The sequence below is a fragment of the Plasmodium inui genome (assembly GCF_000524495.1).
Source record: "Plasmodium inui San Antonio 1 unplaced genomic scaffold supercont1.12, whole genome shotgun sequence".
Taxonomy (NCBI): Eukaryota; Apicomplexa; class Aconoidasida; order Haemosporida; family Plasmodiidae; genus Plasmodium; species Plasmodium inui.
The window spans coordinates 17,995-31,630 of NW_008481846.1; the positions used below are offsets into that span (position 1 = coordinate 17,995).

Here is a 13,636-nt window from a genome sequence, read left to right on the forward strand (position 1 = left end):
CTATATTATATAAATAACACACACTACTAAAATCTTTATTTCATTCCCAATATGCATATGTCTATATTGATATACATTGTTTCCTTAGAATTCGTCCAATTCAGACTTCGGTACTTTTCTAAAATTCCCACTTAAAAAACGTTTCCTTATTTGACATAAGACCATCTGTTAAAATTACTTAACTTATTAAATCTATCAATATATTTCCTTATTATTGTTTATTCTTCCCTCGTTTGGTCGCGTCATATGTATATAAAAACTTATATTCCATTATCTTCTGAGATATAGAGTTACCAATTCATCCACCCTTGATCAGTATAACGATGCCGTAGTGCCAAGACATAGATCCTCCCTTCTTCTTATATTGGTCTATTATTTATTTCTTAACTTCACATATAAAAATTGTTCGCAGTGTAGTTGGAACTCTTACGAGAATCTTGCATCTAGGTCATGGAACACAGCCACCACAGATATTATTTCTACTTCTCAAGTTACAGATTTCCCTCAATGTCCGGTGGTTATACATAAGGTAAAATTCCGGATAATTTGTGCTAAACTTGCGACAAAACATTGTAGGAGGCTGCATTTACAGAAATATGAAATTCAATATTTAAGAATATTAGAGTTTTCTTAGAAAGTTCTCATTTTTAAAAAAACCGTAAGAATACGCATATATTTTTTTTTTTGTAAAAACTTGTGCATAAATATAATTTCATATAAGAATTGTTTTTACGTAAACAGAGTTAAAGGACTTAATTCAATCAATTTGTTTTTTTCTAAATGTACATTAATAGAAAAAACATGGTTATTTTTACAAAATACACAAAAGCTTGAACAAATTTTGTATCTTTTTAAACAAATAAAACTAAAAAAATAGAGTCATGATGAAGAATGTTGTAACGGACTTTTTTTTTTCTTTTTAGAAAATTGTCTTTTTAAAAAATGTTTCTAAAAAAAAATAAACACGTTGTTACAGCATGTTCAATGCTGGGAACTTTTTTAACATACTGTAACAACCAGATAAAATTATTAAGTGATTTCTCCTGTTTCCACGAAAAACGATTAGTATCTTAGGGACTTATTTCTGAACAGATATGATAATCCTTTATATAAGTTGTAGGAGTACTGATACTTGTTGTCTAAAATATCTTCTTTATAAAATTTAAAAATGTCCACAATGGAATTCATTTCTGAAAAAGGGAAGAGAATACACAGGTAAAAATATATATATGTTACACACATGTCTATATTTATGCTCATTTAAAACTGTGGCAAGCGGTGGGGCACGGAACAGGAGCTAAAATCAACTGGGGGCTTTACCATAAAGTAGGTGGTGCAATGGGTCATATAATTCATTTATTTTGATGAAATTTAAAAAGTCAAATAAAACATAGGATAAGGAAACTATGATGGAGGATAACTTCCTAATAACCGATATTATGACATTTTTGCAGATAATGCTTATCGCAATTGACCATAAGGCAACTCCTTTTAAATATATACACGTTAATACTATGGTATCTTTTAATTTATTTATTCTGTTCTTTTCTAATACACTTTTCAGTTCTGCCTTTTCTTCAACAGAATAAACAGTTTGGTCGTGATTTAAAATATTTATATATTTTTTTAATTGACCAATTAAATCTTCAATGCATAGTATACATGAATCTATGTAGGCATTCCAAAATTTGTTGTCTTCAAATAATATTGTGTTTATAGGGTTACATAAGTGACTCAAGATGCTTATCTCATCTTTATATTTCAAACTTGCATTAATTAATATTAATTTTTTAAATAACAGTAGTTTCAACTTGGTCTTCCTGTCCATATTTGTTATCTCAATGTTATTCCCTTTTATTCTGTAGCTTATATCTTTCAAGTAGTTGTAGATACACGTAACGACGAAGAATTCATCATAATAAGAGCACTGATTATGCATTGGGAATTTATCTATCGACGTCAGTATTTTACAGTCATATTTATTAAATATGAAATTGAAAATTATAAAATGATATTCCAATATGGCCGCTATCCATATTGATGAAAGTATCGAGACGCAATAAGAAAAATTTGTAAGAACGTAGATATTTGATAAGTTGTATATTTTTGGCAAACTCAATATCACATCAAATGGGTGGGTCAGTATACTTACGAGAATGTTGAAACTAATGCTGTTAATTATTGTTAATAATATGTCGACAATGAAACTCAGTACGTATGAGCAAATAAGTGGCATTATATTTAAGATTATTCCCTGCAAAAGAAGAAAATGTTTTATGTGTTAAGACGCATAGGCGTGTTTATTCAACCTCTGGGCGACTTAAATTTAATATGCACTTGAAAATTCGAGGGAAAAAAAAAAAAAAAAAAAATGATGGAAAATTCATTTAAATGTTTACCTTCTGAATGAGCTCAATTATGTTCTTCTTTTCCGTGTTCATGCATTGTTGGAAATCATGAATGCTCAACTTCCTGGTATTGAATCTTTTCTGCAATATGTACCTAAGATGGGCAGGGGGGGGTCGTAAACATATGCGTGTACATATGGACAGATTTAAATTATTACGTTGCGCTAAGGGAATGGGGTAATCACTGGCAATATTTCTTGTTTTATTTTTATCTAAGACGACGTTTATTTTGTGTCAATGCTGTGCTAAATAGGGGGAAACTTTCAATAATGGTACTTGTGCACATTTTAACAAATGAACGTTTTTATTTTTTCTCCATATGTATACACTGACGAAGAGTCCTTCTAAAATTTGTACAATAAATAGTTAACGGTTGTTATGCACTTACGATATAGATGCTACGTAGAGGATATCGTATATGTTGTTCCCATAGTCCTTTGAAAAAACAGTCTTCGTGTAAAATATGCTATAAAAGGTTAATACTACGCATAATACGTTTATCAAATTCCATTCCTTGTACTTGTAATCTGTGTGTGGAAGAAGAGAAAGAGCCGTTGACCACATGTGTACATATGTACACATGCATACATGGGCATATTCGACATGGCATGACGCAATAATCTCCATCGATGGAGACATCTCAAAGGGGTAATTACTGTTTAGGCTGTGCTCCTTGAAAAATATTAATAATGATAGAGTTAAACATGATGGTACGGAGCTAACAAACGTTCCTCTTAATAAATGCGCTACAATATTTAGCTGGTCTTTAAAAAAAAAAAGGGGGGGGGAAAAATGGAGTGTTGACATGGAGTGAAATAAGGGGGTTTGCATCTAATTTGAATTACACTCCTTAGAAAACAGACGCAAAAGATTGACAGAAGGGAGGAGAGTCATTCTGTACATACATATATGTGTATGCGTGTATGCGCAAAACATGTGCTTATTTTTCCTCTTCCCGACACTTACGATTACTGTCTGCATTTACAATATAGTTGTAGCATAGTGAGATGATCAGATTTAAAATACTTATTAATACTAAATGCTTAGTTAAGACTTTTATTATTGATTTCACAATAAATTTTATTTTTAAATTTATTCTAGCATTGTAATCACTATTTAATCCCAAGAAAATCATTATGTAGAAGAAGAAAAAAAAATTTTTTTTTTTCAAAAATTAAGTGATGCTTTAACGGACGCCGATCGTATAAGATCGAATGAAAAAAAAAATCCTGGATGTTCTATATTTTTACATATTTCATCTGTAATTAAAGTACTTTAAAACATTATTCCTTACAAAACGTAATAGTTCGTCACATTTATGTTTCTCCCCTCTTTTGGTGTTCTTATAAAAGGGCCTCTATTTTGTTTGAGAAAAGAGCAAACATGACATAGTTCACATAAACGGATTGTACAGTTATAAACTAATGCGTTGATATATTTTTTTCTTTTTTTTGCTTAAGATGAAAATTGTAAAATGTGAATCCTGTAAAAGAATTCATATATTATTACATACATTTTTTAACAAAACAAGGGAGTATTTATTGTATGAAAAATTGGCAAGGGGAAAAAATCATTTAAAGGTGAAATAAAAAGGGGTGAGGAAAAATATCGTTATAATTATATATATACATATATATATTTATGTATGCGAGCGTAAATTTATAAGCGCACAAAATTATTGCAATACCTTTCCAAGCGCGGCAAGCGCGGAAAACGAAAACGAAAAATTTTCTTATGCCGTGCCTGTGTAATTGATAAACTTTTTTAAAAATGTTGCAAACGTACATCGCTGAAGAAAAAGAAAGCCTCGTTTTAGCGGATAAATTTTAAGGGCTTACGACGTAATGTCATTTTTTCATCACAGTTACTCGAAAAAGTTTAAAATTAAGGAAATCCAACATTTGTACATAGGTAAAATTAGCAGTATTTTATTTCAAATACACAAAAGGAAAAAAAGAACCAAAAGCGTGGATGCCGAACTTGACAATTTTTCTTGTAAATAATGGAATTGATAACTTCAATTTCAAACATTAATTTGCCGTTTGCGGGTTGGAACATTTGTTTTTTTTAAAGCGTATAAAAATGAAAGAAATTTCACAATGATTTTTTTTTTTTGTGCGTAATTTGTTACGCTCCTTTTTGATATGTCAATTTGATCGGTACATATGCTCAGCGTGCATTATGTACATGACGACTATGATCACCTTTTTTTCGTATTGCGTGTAGCATCATTCGTCATATATTTAGGCAATTTAATCAAGCAAATATGTTTAGAGACTTTCGAAAGGCATTTCCTCTTCATTTTTTTTTTGAAATCAAAATTGTCTTCATACGAATTTTTTTAAAAGTTTTGCGCAAATTACACGTTTCGTGTACCATTCTAACCATTAAAAAAAAAAAAAAAGAACCAAAGGAAACAAAGCGAAACGAAGCGAAGATAATTTCGTACACACCTTTTTAACATTGTGAATTCTTAAAAAAATTGAAAAAACCTAAATAAATTTTTTCATAATCTCAATTTTGAAATTACCGATTTCGTCATTTTTCCTTTCTCCAGTTAACAGGAAAAAGAAAAATTTGTGCTGTATATTGTTATATATCTTATGTGGCAAAGTTACTTTTCAAGTACTATTTAACTATGGTACATAAAAGCTGAATAGCTAAAGAGTGTCACCTTGTGAAAATAATATTTACAAAAGTACGCAGGGGGCATTTTTGTTCAAGGGTATACCCCTAAATATATATATGTATATATATACCTCGTGTACAACACCAACTCGAAATAGTGAAACGACGTAGGGAGAGCTTCCACATGGGTTCTCCGCGCGCATCAAAAAGGGGGGAAGGAACCTAATAGAAATGTCAAGTGTGTTTATAACGGATGATTCGCGTACCAACGTGCACAAAAATTATACTTGTGTATATCTGTACAGTTATGCTAACAGTGGTGACGTATGCACGTACACCTCTTCGCACGTTCTTTCGTCCACGTCACCTATCCTAATATAGTCAAGTGCTAAGGCCAAAAGGCGATTTGAAGAAAACAAAAATCCCTCTTTGTTCTGCCTTTTCTTTTTTTTCTCCATTTCGATTTCTATCAAATTTGTGGAGTTTGGTTTTTCCCAAATTTGAGCTAAACTAAATCCCCCAATTTGGCCTTTAAAGCTTTCACGCCATTGTGCACTTTGTGAATGAGGTGTTTTCCCCCTACACATATATCCCAATTTTTCCTTTGTAAGGGAGATAAATGGATTAAGAGGCGCATTGTGCTGTGTTACATAAGAGCCCAATCTACCAATTTGCGCCCACACGGACGTAGTTATGTGAATGCACAAGTATCTACATAGTGTACGCATATCCGAGCGCAGTTACTACGTATGTGCAAATTCGCGCATCTAGCGCACCTAACCCATCCACAGTATTACGCAATTCAGCATAACACACGAGAGAGAAACCTTATGCACAATTCTCGAGTTGAGCTTCCTCCGAATAAGCAAAAAGGACGAAATGGAAAGCAGCCAGGGTGTAGAACTAAACAAGGAACAAATATTTTGCCTCTATATTGACACGAAGAAGTACCAGAAAACACTAGGTGTATGTTTCTATAATTATTTAAAGTATGAATTTTTGATGACCGAATTTATTGACAATGGATACTTCACGGCCTTGGAATCCTTGCTGATACAGAAGAGGCCATACAAGTGCTTTTTTAACAGAATGAAGGATTTGGTTGATAACGAGAGGCTTTTAAATTTATTTAAAATATGTAATATAAAGGCTGTTGCCTTGGAAGGGAAAAAATACGATGTATCAAATTTGACAGAGGAGTTAAAATTAATAATTCCACAAAATGACGACGTTCGAAATTACGATAAACATTTGGAGTTAGAAAACGCATGTAAGTGCTTAATGGTTTTAATTAACCATTTCAAACATAAAGAAAATAAAGACATACACCACCAGTGCAGCATTAACATACACAACATGAATCTGTACATGCGATTGGACAAGGGAGCTATTAGTGCACTAAATATACTTCCCAACAAAAAGAACACAAATAGTTACAGTAACAATACGAACTTGCTAAAATTTTTAAATAAGTGTAACACGACCGTCGGGTATAAGAAGTTAATGTCTTGGTTAACGCAGCCTTTGAGAAGTGTTGCCGAAATTAATAAACGATTAAACATCGTTGAAACGTTCATAGAAGAGGATGATTTTCGCAACAGTGTGTATTGTAATTACCTGAAAAGGATCCCCGAGTTGGACAAACTAAACCACTACTTAAAGAGGATTAATCAAAATAACGAAATGAAGGGGAATTTCAAATATAATGAAGAAATGATTCTGAAAGATATTGTCAAGCTGTATTATGCCATTTTGGACTTTAAGGAAATATACTTTTCTTTACTATCAATTAAAGGGAAACACAAGGAAACAGTAATTGAAATGCTTGTGAACCCCCTGCATGAAATATTAAATAACTTCTCCAAATTGTTAGACATGATTGAAATGACCATAGATCTGAAAGAAATTGAAGAAAACAGAGTTTATTTAATTTCTAAAAAATTTGATGAAGAACTGGAAGAAATATCAAACGAGAAAAATGCTCTAATGAAAAAAATTAAAAGACATAAGGAGGACCTTGAGCAGGATTTATTTTCAGACAAATGTGACAGACGTTATAAGAGGATGAACAGGGAGGACATTCGACTGGTAGATTGTAACACAAACGTATTCCTATTTAGAGTATCCAAGAAGGATTCTACCCTAATTCAACACCATAAAAAATGCATATCAGTTCGCATGAATAAGAACGAATTCTTGTTCACAACAAGCACCTTAAAACGTCTATGTAAAGAGTATGAGCATTGTTTAAATGTTTACAGCACGTTGCAACTAGAAATTGTCAAAAAGACCATATGTGCCGTGTCGACCTACACACCCGTGATCGAAAAATTTATAGATATTGTATCCACCTTTGACGTGTTAGTATCCTTCGCGGTTGTTTGTTGTAATTCCCCCTTTCCGTACGTAAGGCCGACTGTAGTGGAAGATGGGGAGGATGTAATTATGAAAAAGTCAAGACACCCATTGTTAGAAATACAACACAATTTGAGTAACTTCATTCCAAATGATATTCACATGAATAAAAAAGAAAGCAGATTGATAATAGTTACTGGACCCAACATGGGAGGGAAGAGTACGTACATCAGACAGACAGCTATCATTTGTATCCTGGCTCAAATAGGTATGTTTGTTCCGTGCGACTTTTGTGAAATTCCTGTTTTTAGTCAAGTCATGTGTAGGGTTGGTGCTTCTGATTTTCAGCTAAAAGGTATATCGACCTTCTTATCCGAAATGATAGAAGCATCTGCTATTGTTAAAAATGCAGACAAGAATTCCTTTATCATTGTTGATGAATTGGGAAGGGGCACATCTACCTATGAAGGGTTAGGAATCAGTTGGTCCATTGGCAAATACATTTTGGATCACATAAAATGCTTCTGTTTATTTGCTACGCATTTTCATGAAATGTCAAACATTGCTTATCATTGTGAGGGAGTGGTCAACAGACATGTCGAAACCACCATCGATCAGAAGCAGAAAAAAATCTGCTTCTTGTACGAAATTAAGGACGGTGCATCGAACAAAAGCTATGGTGTCAATGTTGCTGAAATAGCCAAGTTACCAAAAGATGTCATTCAAAAGGCCTACGAAAAAGTAGAAGAACTGGAGTCAGCGGAAAATAAATACTACCTGAAGGAAAAGCTAAACATTGACACATCCTCCAGTATTAATGAAGATTACAAGAATAAAATTTCCAACTATATGAAAATTAAGGACGAAATTAATTTCCTCTTTTCTTCCTCCAGTGAGACTGAGTTTATGAAGAGATTCATGTCCAAGAAGAGTTACTTGAAGGAGATGACTAATTAACCGCTTAACAATGCAGCACCCGCGAGGATGTTTTCAGAATTGAAACGAGTGGGGCCGCTAAGTATATATGTGTAAGTGTTCACCTACGTTGGCCTGAATTTGCCTAAAGCAATCTGTGCGTCGGTACGTGAACCCTTTTTTAAACTTTTGATCAGTACTGTCTGGCGCAAACTTATATCGACAGGGGATACACTTGGTCTGTTCCACCTCTACCCCCCAGTGTAGATACAAATGTGCCACTCTTGCGGGACCTCCCCCGATCACTTATTCTTTTCCGAAGAATATCTGCCTTCTCATTTTGAAAACATGCATTTTTGCAAGACACAAAAAAGCATACATAAATTGCCTAATATATTGAACCGCACTGTTTAATGTTTTTTTTTTTTTTTTTTCCCTGAAAACGGGGAAACTCCAACAAATTATGGCTAACACTTTTTTATTCACCTTCTTGCGTGTTAAAGGGCGCAATGTGACATTCTTGAAAGTTTAAAGTGAACCCATCTGTTTGCGAGCCCCGGAAAATATACTGCGGCGTAAAGAGACTCCAAGTTTGCCATGAGAGGCGCAAAATGCAAGAGGTACAAAGACATGCAAAAGAAAGGAAAAAATTGGATAAATTATTTATAATCAAGAAAAAATTTAACCAACTGTAAGGCGTACCGCACATGAGGGAGCAAACGCAAGCTAAGGGAAAAGCACTTCAAAGTGTTCTTTACTAAAAGAATGAAAAAAATAAAGAAAAAAAACAAATGATAATTACTATGCATAGAATGCGAAAAAGCTGACGCGTTCAGTACCCTCTATTTTTTTTTTTCTTCTTTTTCTTTTCATGCTTAGTGAAAAAGAAAAAGGGTGCATCGGCCGTTTTTATTAAGTGTCATTTTTCGGCACCTCACATGTTTATATCGGCGATGTGCGCAGTAACATGGCAACATTTTGCTTGTTTGGCCTTTAACGAAGGACCTCCTCGTGACTCCCCATCATTTAATTAAAAATAAAGCATTAAACAAACTTTATACCCACACTCAACGAATTGCAGTAACATCAGTCGCTGTGATCGACTCGGTCTTTTTGTGCGAGGAGGGAAGTTGTCTTTCGCCACGGAGAAGCATATAAACATATAGTACATATGCATATGTTGAACAAAGTATGTTGTGTCAATTTTTTCAGATCGTGCCCCTTTACGCATTTGTCCCCTATTGTAAGCTTCCTCTCTGGAGTGGTGTCCACAAAGGTATTAATTTTGTGCTCTGCTAAACGCACCCTTTAATTTTTCTCTCTTTCTCTTTGGAGATTTTCTCTTTTCCATGTCCCTCCACGATCACTTTGGCTATATATTTTTTTGGTGAGCTTTTTTAAATTTGAACAGTAGGCTAAATTTACATGAGAACGCTGCGGGGTCGGCTGATATATATAGGTATGTATACATTTATCCATTCTTCCACCGGGGCGGGTGCCCACCCGTTTCAGCTTTGTATACTATATTGCCTTGGTTTGATAAATTTCAAAATTGCGCACACCGCGCTGCGTAGTTAGGAGCACCTACGTAGCCCGCTCCACTTCGTCATATATATAGATATATATATGGTACATATTTTTTTCTGGATTTTCACCCGCTCCCGTTTTATAACCCAACTGGGTAGTTATACGAGTCTAACAAAAATTTAGTGAACAATTATGAAAGGTTACGATAATGTTCCCATAAAATGCGTTATAATTGTTTGCGCTTTACATTTAAATGGAGCACTGTTTTTTCTGTTTTTTTCTCTTCCTTTTGAACCCCACTTTTCAGTTTTATACAAAGGTTAAGGTTAAAATGGGAAGGAAAAAAAATGCAGCGTTGACGGTAATATATTATTATGAGAAATCTTAAACAAATTTGACTCCTTCAGTTTTGAAAGGTACAAAAAGGTTGGCAAATAAATTGGTGCCATTTGTTACCGCGTACATGTATAAATATGTACATGGTGAAAGTGTGTAGCATTGGGGATAACCGAGTGGAGGAATTGGGATTATGTAGATGAATCTTCCCCGTCGCTGCTCTCTCTCTGCGTTTTTTTTTTCCTTAAAGGTGAAGTTGTCTCTACGCGGCGTCATCACGCATTCGTGTTAAGCTTGCTAGCGCCATAGGTGCATATATATATGTGGCGTATGTACATACGTATGTACCTGGGTGTATGTTGACCCCCTGCGCACGTGTGCACTTATATATGCCTACATATATATACACTGCCCAAATGCCCCTCGCCTCTGTTGGTTTCCTAAATGATGCCTGAAGAGAAGAAGCTGAACAAGCCCCTGCTTAACATGAGTGACAATGATGGAGAAGTTAAAGGAAATGATAATCAGGACGCAGAGCAGGGTGCCACGCTAGAGGGGAGGTCCAAATACCACGCAGACCAACACCACGATATGAAAAACTTAATGAAAAGAAATGAGAAGAAAATAAGAAGTGAAAATATATACATGGATTACCTCAAAACGAGGTTTACAAGGAACGGCAACGAGGAATTTTCCAAGTATGAGAGCCCACTGGACGAAAACGGAAGGGAAAGCAGCCAGTGTAAAGAGGCTCATTTTTGTCGAAAAATATTCCCCTACTTGAAAGAAAATAAAGGAGGTTCCGGCAAAGAGACGGAAAAATATGGAAAAAATGACGATTTCAAGGTACGCATTAAATGCTTTAATAAATATTTAAAACACTATGTTCATAAAATAAGTAACGGAGAAACAGTACAGTACTCACTACAAACGCATGAATTGTTAAAGATAGTCCACCAAATAAAAGGAGAAAACACTCCGATAAATTCGAGCGGTCTAGCCCAATACAGAGATATAAGACAACTACTCTCAAGCAATAGCAACACCAGATTTGATATATCCCCAAAGAGGAACTGTGTCCTTATCAATCTACCCTATAGAAAGTGCATCATATTTAAAGACTTCCTACTGTACATTCCGACATTCACAAACAGTCCAATTCCTGAAGTTGCAGAGAAGGAAGAAAGGATGTGTAAATATTTTATTGAAAATGCAAAAGTCATTTCGTTAATTAAAGATTCTTTACCTTTCGAAATACTGATTTTAGAAGCCATCTTTGTTGATATATGTGAGGAGCTGAAAAACGAAATAGAACCCGTAATATGTGAAGCGGAGAAACTATTCGAAATTATAAGTAACAATTTAAGCATATACAAATGTATAAACAAATTGACCGAAATGAGGAGAAAGCTAAAAATTATTGATGAGAAGGTACAGAGTGTATATAAAGCCATACATGCAGTGTTAAATAATGACCAAGATGTTCGAAGATTAGAGGTCTCCTATTTTGGAGATAAACCAGAATTATGGGAAAAATGTGATCCTACTCCTAATAATGAGGACACGGAAATGTTGCTAGAATATTACTCCCACGAAATTGATGAGTTTTTAAAAATCATACATAGAACTGATGAATCGTTAGATGACGTGCTCCAAATGGTAGAGCTTAATTTAGACGACGCAAGAAATAATGTGCTAAAATTAGAGCTAGGGTTGAAGATATACGGCATCATCATAACGGTTGTTGGTACCGTGGCAGCCATTTTTGGGATGAACTTGAAAAACGGCTTTGAAAGCGACCAGTACGTGTTCTGGACCCTCGCCTTCTCCCTCATGCTCATAACGGTGTTTTGCTTGTTTTACGTCATCGTGTCTTTTAAGCGGGTCAACATTTAGCGCCATTGACAGTTCCATGTGTAGAGGCATGTCCAGCGGCATGTCCAGCGGCATGTCCAAAGGTATCTCTTAAGGGTACGTTAAACGCTAGCGCCTCTTTGTTTCGTCTCGTGTCGTTTTGTTTTGTTTTTCTTTGCTTTTCTTTGTTTTTCTTTGTTTTTCTTTGCTTTTCTTTGTTTTTCTTTGCTTTTCTTTGTTTTTATTTGCTTTTCTTTGCTTTTCTCTGCTTTTCTCTGGTTTTCATTGCTTTCCTGTGGGTGTGTCCTGGGAAGGGAGGGGAATTCACCACTTAGGGTCCCCTCCCCACAGATGTGCACAAGTACATATTTGTGTTGTAAATGGCTTTCAATTTTTAACACAAGGAAAAGTCACCATGTGGACACCGTGGGGGAAGACTGCTGCCGATGTGGTTCACACAAACAGCAGAAAATAACCATGTGGTGCTGTCCCAATTTTGTGTTTCATTTTCCTCCTTGGTGACTTTGTGAGATATGTTTATGTGAGCGGTTTACCGGTTATAGCACCTCGTATTTTATGCAAGCTGAGTATGTGTCCCCGTTCAACTGGCAAGAAGATGAAAAAAAATATATGCATATGCGTGTGTGTGAGTGAGCGCTGTGCCTTGTTTTTTTTTTTTACAAAATAAGTGAGGATTTTTATGTGGGGAGGCATGCATTCTACAAAATGTGCCTACGTACGTATGCACGAGTTTGTATGTGCTGGCAACCTAGCATCGGCCGCACGCTTATAGTTCCCCGTTGGCGTAAAGCCATCCATCGCATCCTCCGTTGATCTTAAAAGCTCACAGTAATCACCATCATCACATCTATACATACTTACATACATTTTGTGTGTCCGGAACTTTTTCCCTCTAATAATTTTTGCTGCACATATTTCTCATTTCGCGACTTTTCAACCAATAAAAAAAATAGAAGGAGCCCAAAATGCTTGTTATGAAGCCGCAAAACAAAATAAAATCGATAATGTTTTGTCCTATAGCATCTAGGCCGACGTCTACATCCCATGCGTATTCTGGTGGCTTCTTCGCGTATTCGCCGTTCATTAGGAGAGGGACTTTTTCTTGCCTACTTAAACGTCAGGTAGCTAAAAAGAAAAAAAAAAAAAAAAATCGAAAAGATGTCTTACTACACCGTGTTATGAGAAAACCCTAGGCGGTAACAAATGGGGCGTTTTAACATGACACTTTGGGGGTCACAAAAAAGGAGTGAACAAACAAGTAGGCGAACAAGTACTGAGCATATGATTGGCCAAATGTTTGCAATGCTTTTCCACTGGCGGGTTGAGATGATGCGAAGATGGCATACATTAAAGGAAAAAAAAAAAAAGAATGATGTTTGCTGCGAGTTGGTCACTTCCTCTTGCTCAGTTGCGTGTCCATGTGAAATGTGGTGTAACTCCCTCGCTTTGTTTTCCCCAACGATTAAACAGCAGGACATTGATGATGCTCCCTTCGATTGGTAGGCAACGCAAAGGAAATTATTAAAATGGCATTTTGTGCAGTGCACTATTGGTATTTTTTCCACGGGAATGAAGACCAAGCCCAACAAGTA

The 13,636-nt window shown here is 35.2% G+C and overlaps 4 protein-coding genes across 4 annotated transcripts; 2 read left to right on the top strand and 2 right to left on the bottom strand.

The window, feature by feature from the left end:
• Nucleotides 1-1,062: 1,062 nt before the first annotated feature.
• On the bottom strand, nucleotides 1,063-3,543 carry C922_03042 (hypothetical protein; the record flags this gene model as incomplete). Its single annotated transcript, XM_008818634.1, has 6 exons — nucleotides 1,063-1,190; nucleotides 1,321-2,254; nucleotides 2,400-2,502; nucleotides 2,797-2,935; nucleotides 3,065-3,172; nucleotides 3,375-3,543. The coding sequence occupies 6 exons, from the start codon at nucleotides 3,541-3,543 to the stop codon at nucleotides 1,063-1,065; spliced, it is 1,581 nt and encodes a 526-aa protein (XP_008816856.1).
• A 2,372-nt stretch (nucleotides 3,544-5,915) lies between these two features.
• On the top strand, nucleotides 5,916-8,348 carry C922_03043 (DNA mismatch repair protein MSH2; the record flags this gene model as incomplete). The annotated part of the gene is made up of 1 exon (XM_008818635.1): nucleotides 5,916-8,348. One exon carries the CDS (start codon nucleotides 5,916-5,918, stop codon nucleotides 8,346-8,348), a length of 2,433 nt encoding a protein of 810 aa, XP_008816857.1.
• A 2,265-nt stretch (nucleotides 8,349-10,613) lies between these two features.
• On the top strand, nucleotides 10,614-12,065 carry C922_03044 (hypothetical protein; the record flags this gene model as incomplete). Its single annotated transcript, XM_008818636.1, has 1 exon — nucleotides 10,614-12,065. The coding sequence occupies one exon, from the start codon at nucleotides 10,614-10,616 to the stop codon at nucleotides 12,063-12,065; it is 1,452 nt and encodes a 483-aa protein (XP_008816858.1).
• An 871-nt stretch (nucleotides 12,066-12,936) lies between these two features.
• Nucleotides 12,937-13,128, bottom strand: C922_03045 (hypothetical protein; the record flags this gene model as incomplete). Its single annotated transcript, XM_008818637.1, has 1 exon — nucleotides 12,937-13,128. One exon carries the CDS (start codon nucleotides 13,126-13,128, stop codon nucleotides 12,937-12,939), a length of 192 nt encoding a protein of 63 aa, XP_008816859.1.
• Nucleotides 13,129-13,636: the final 508 nt, after the last annotated feature.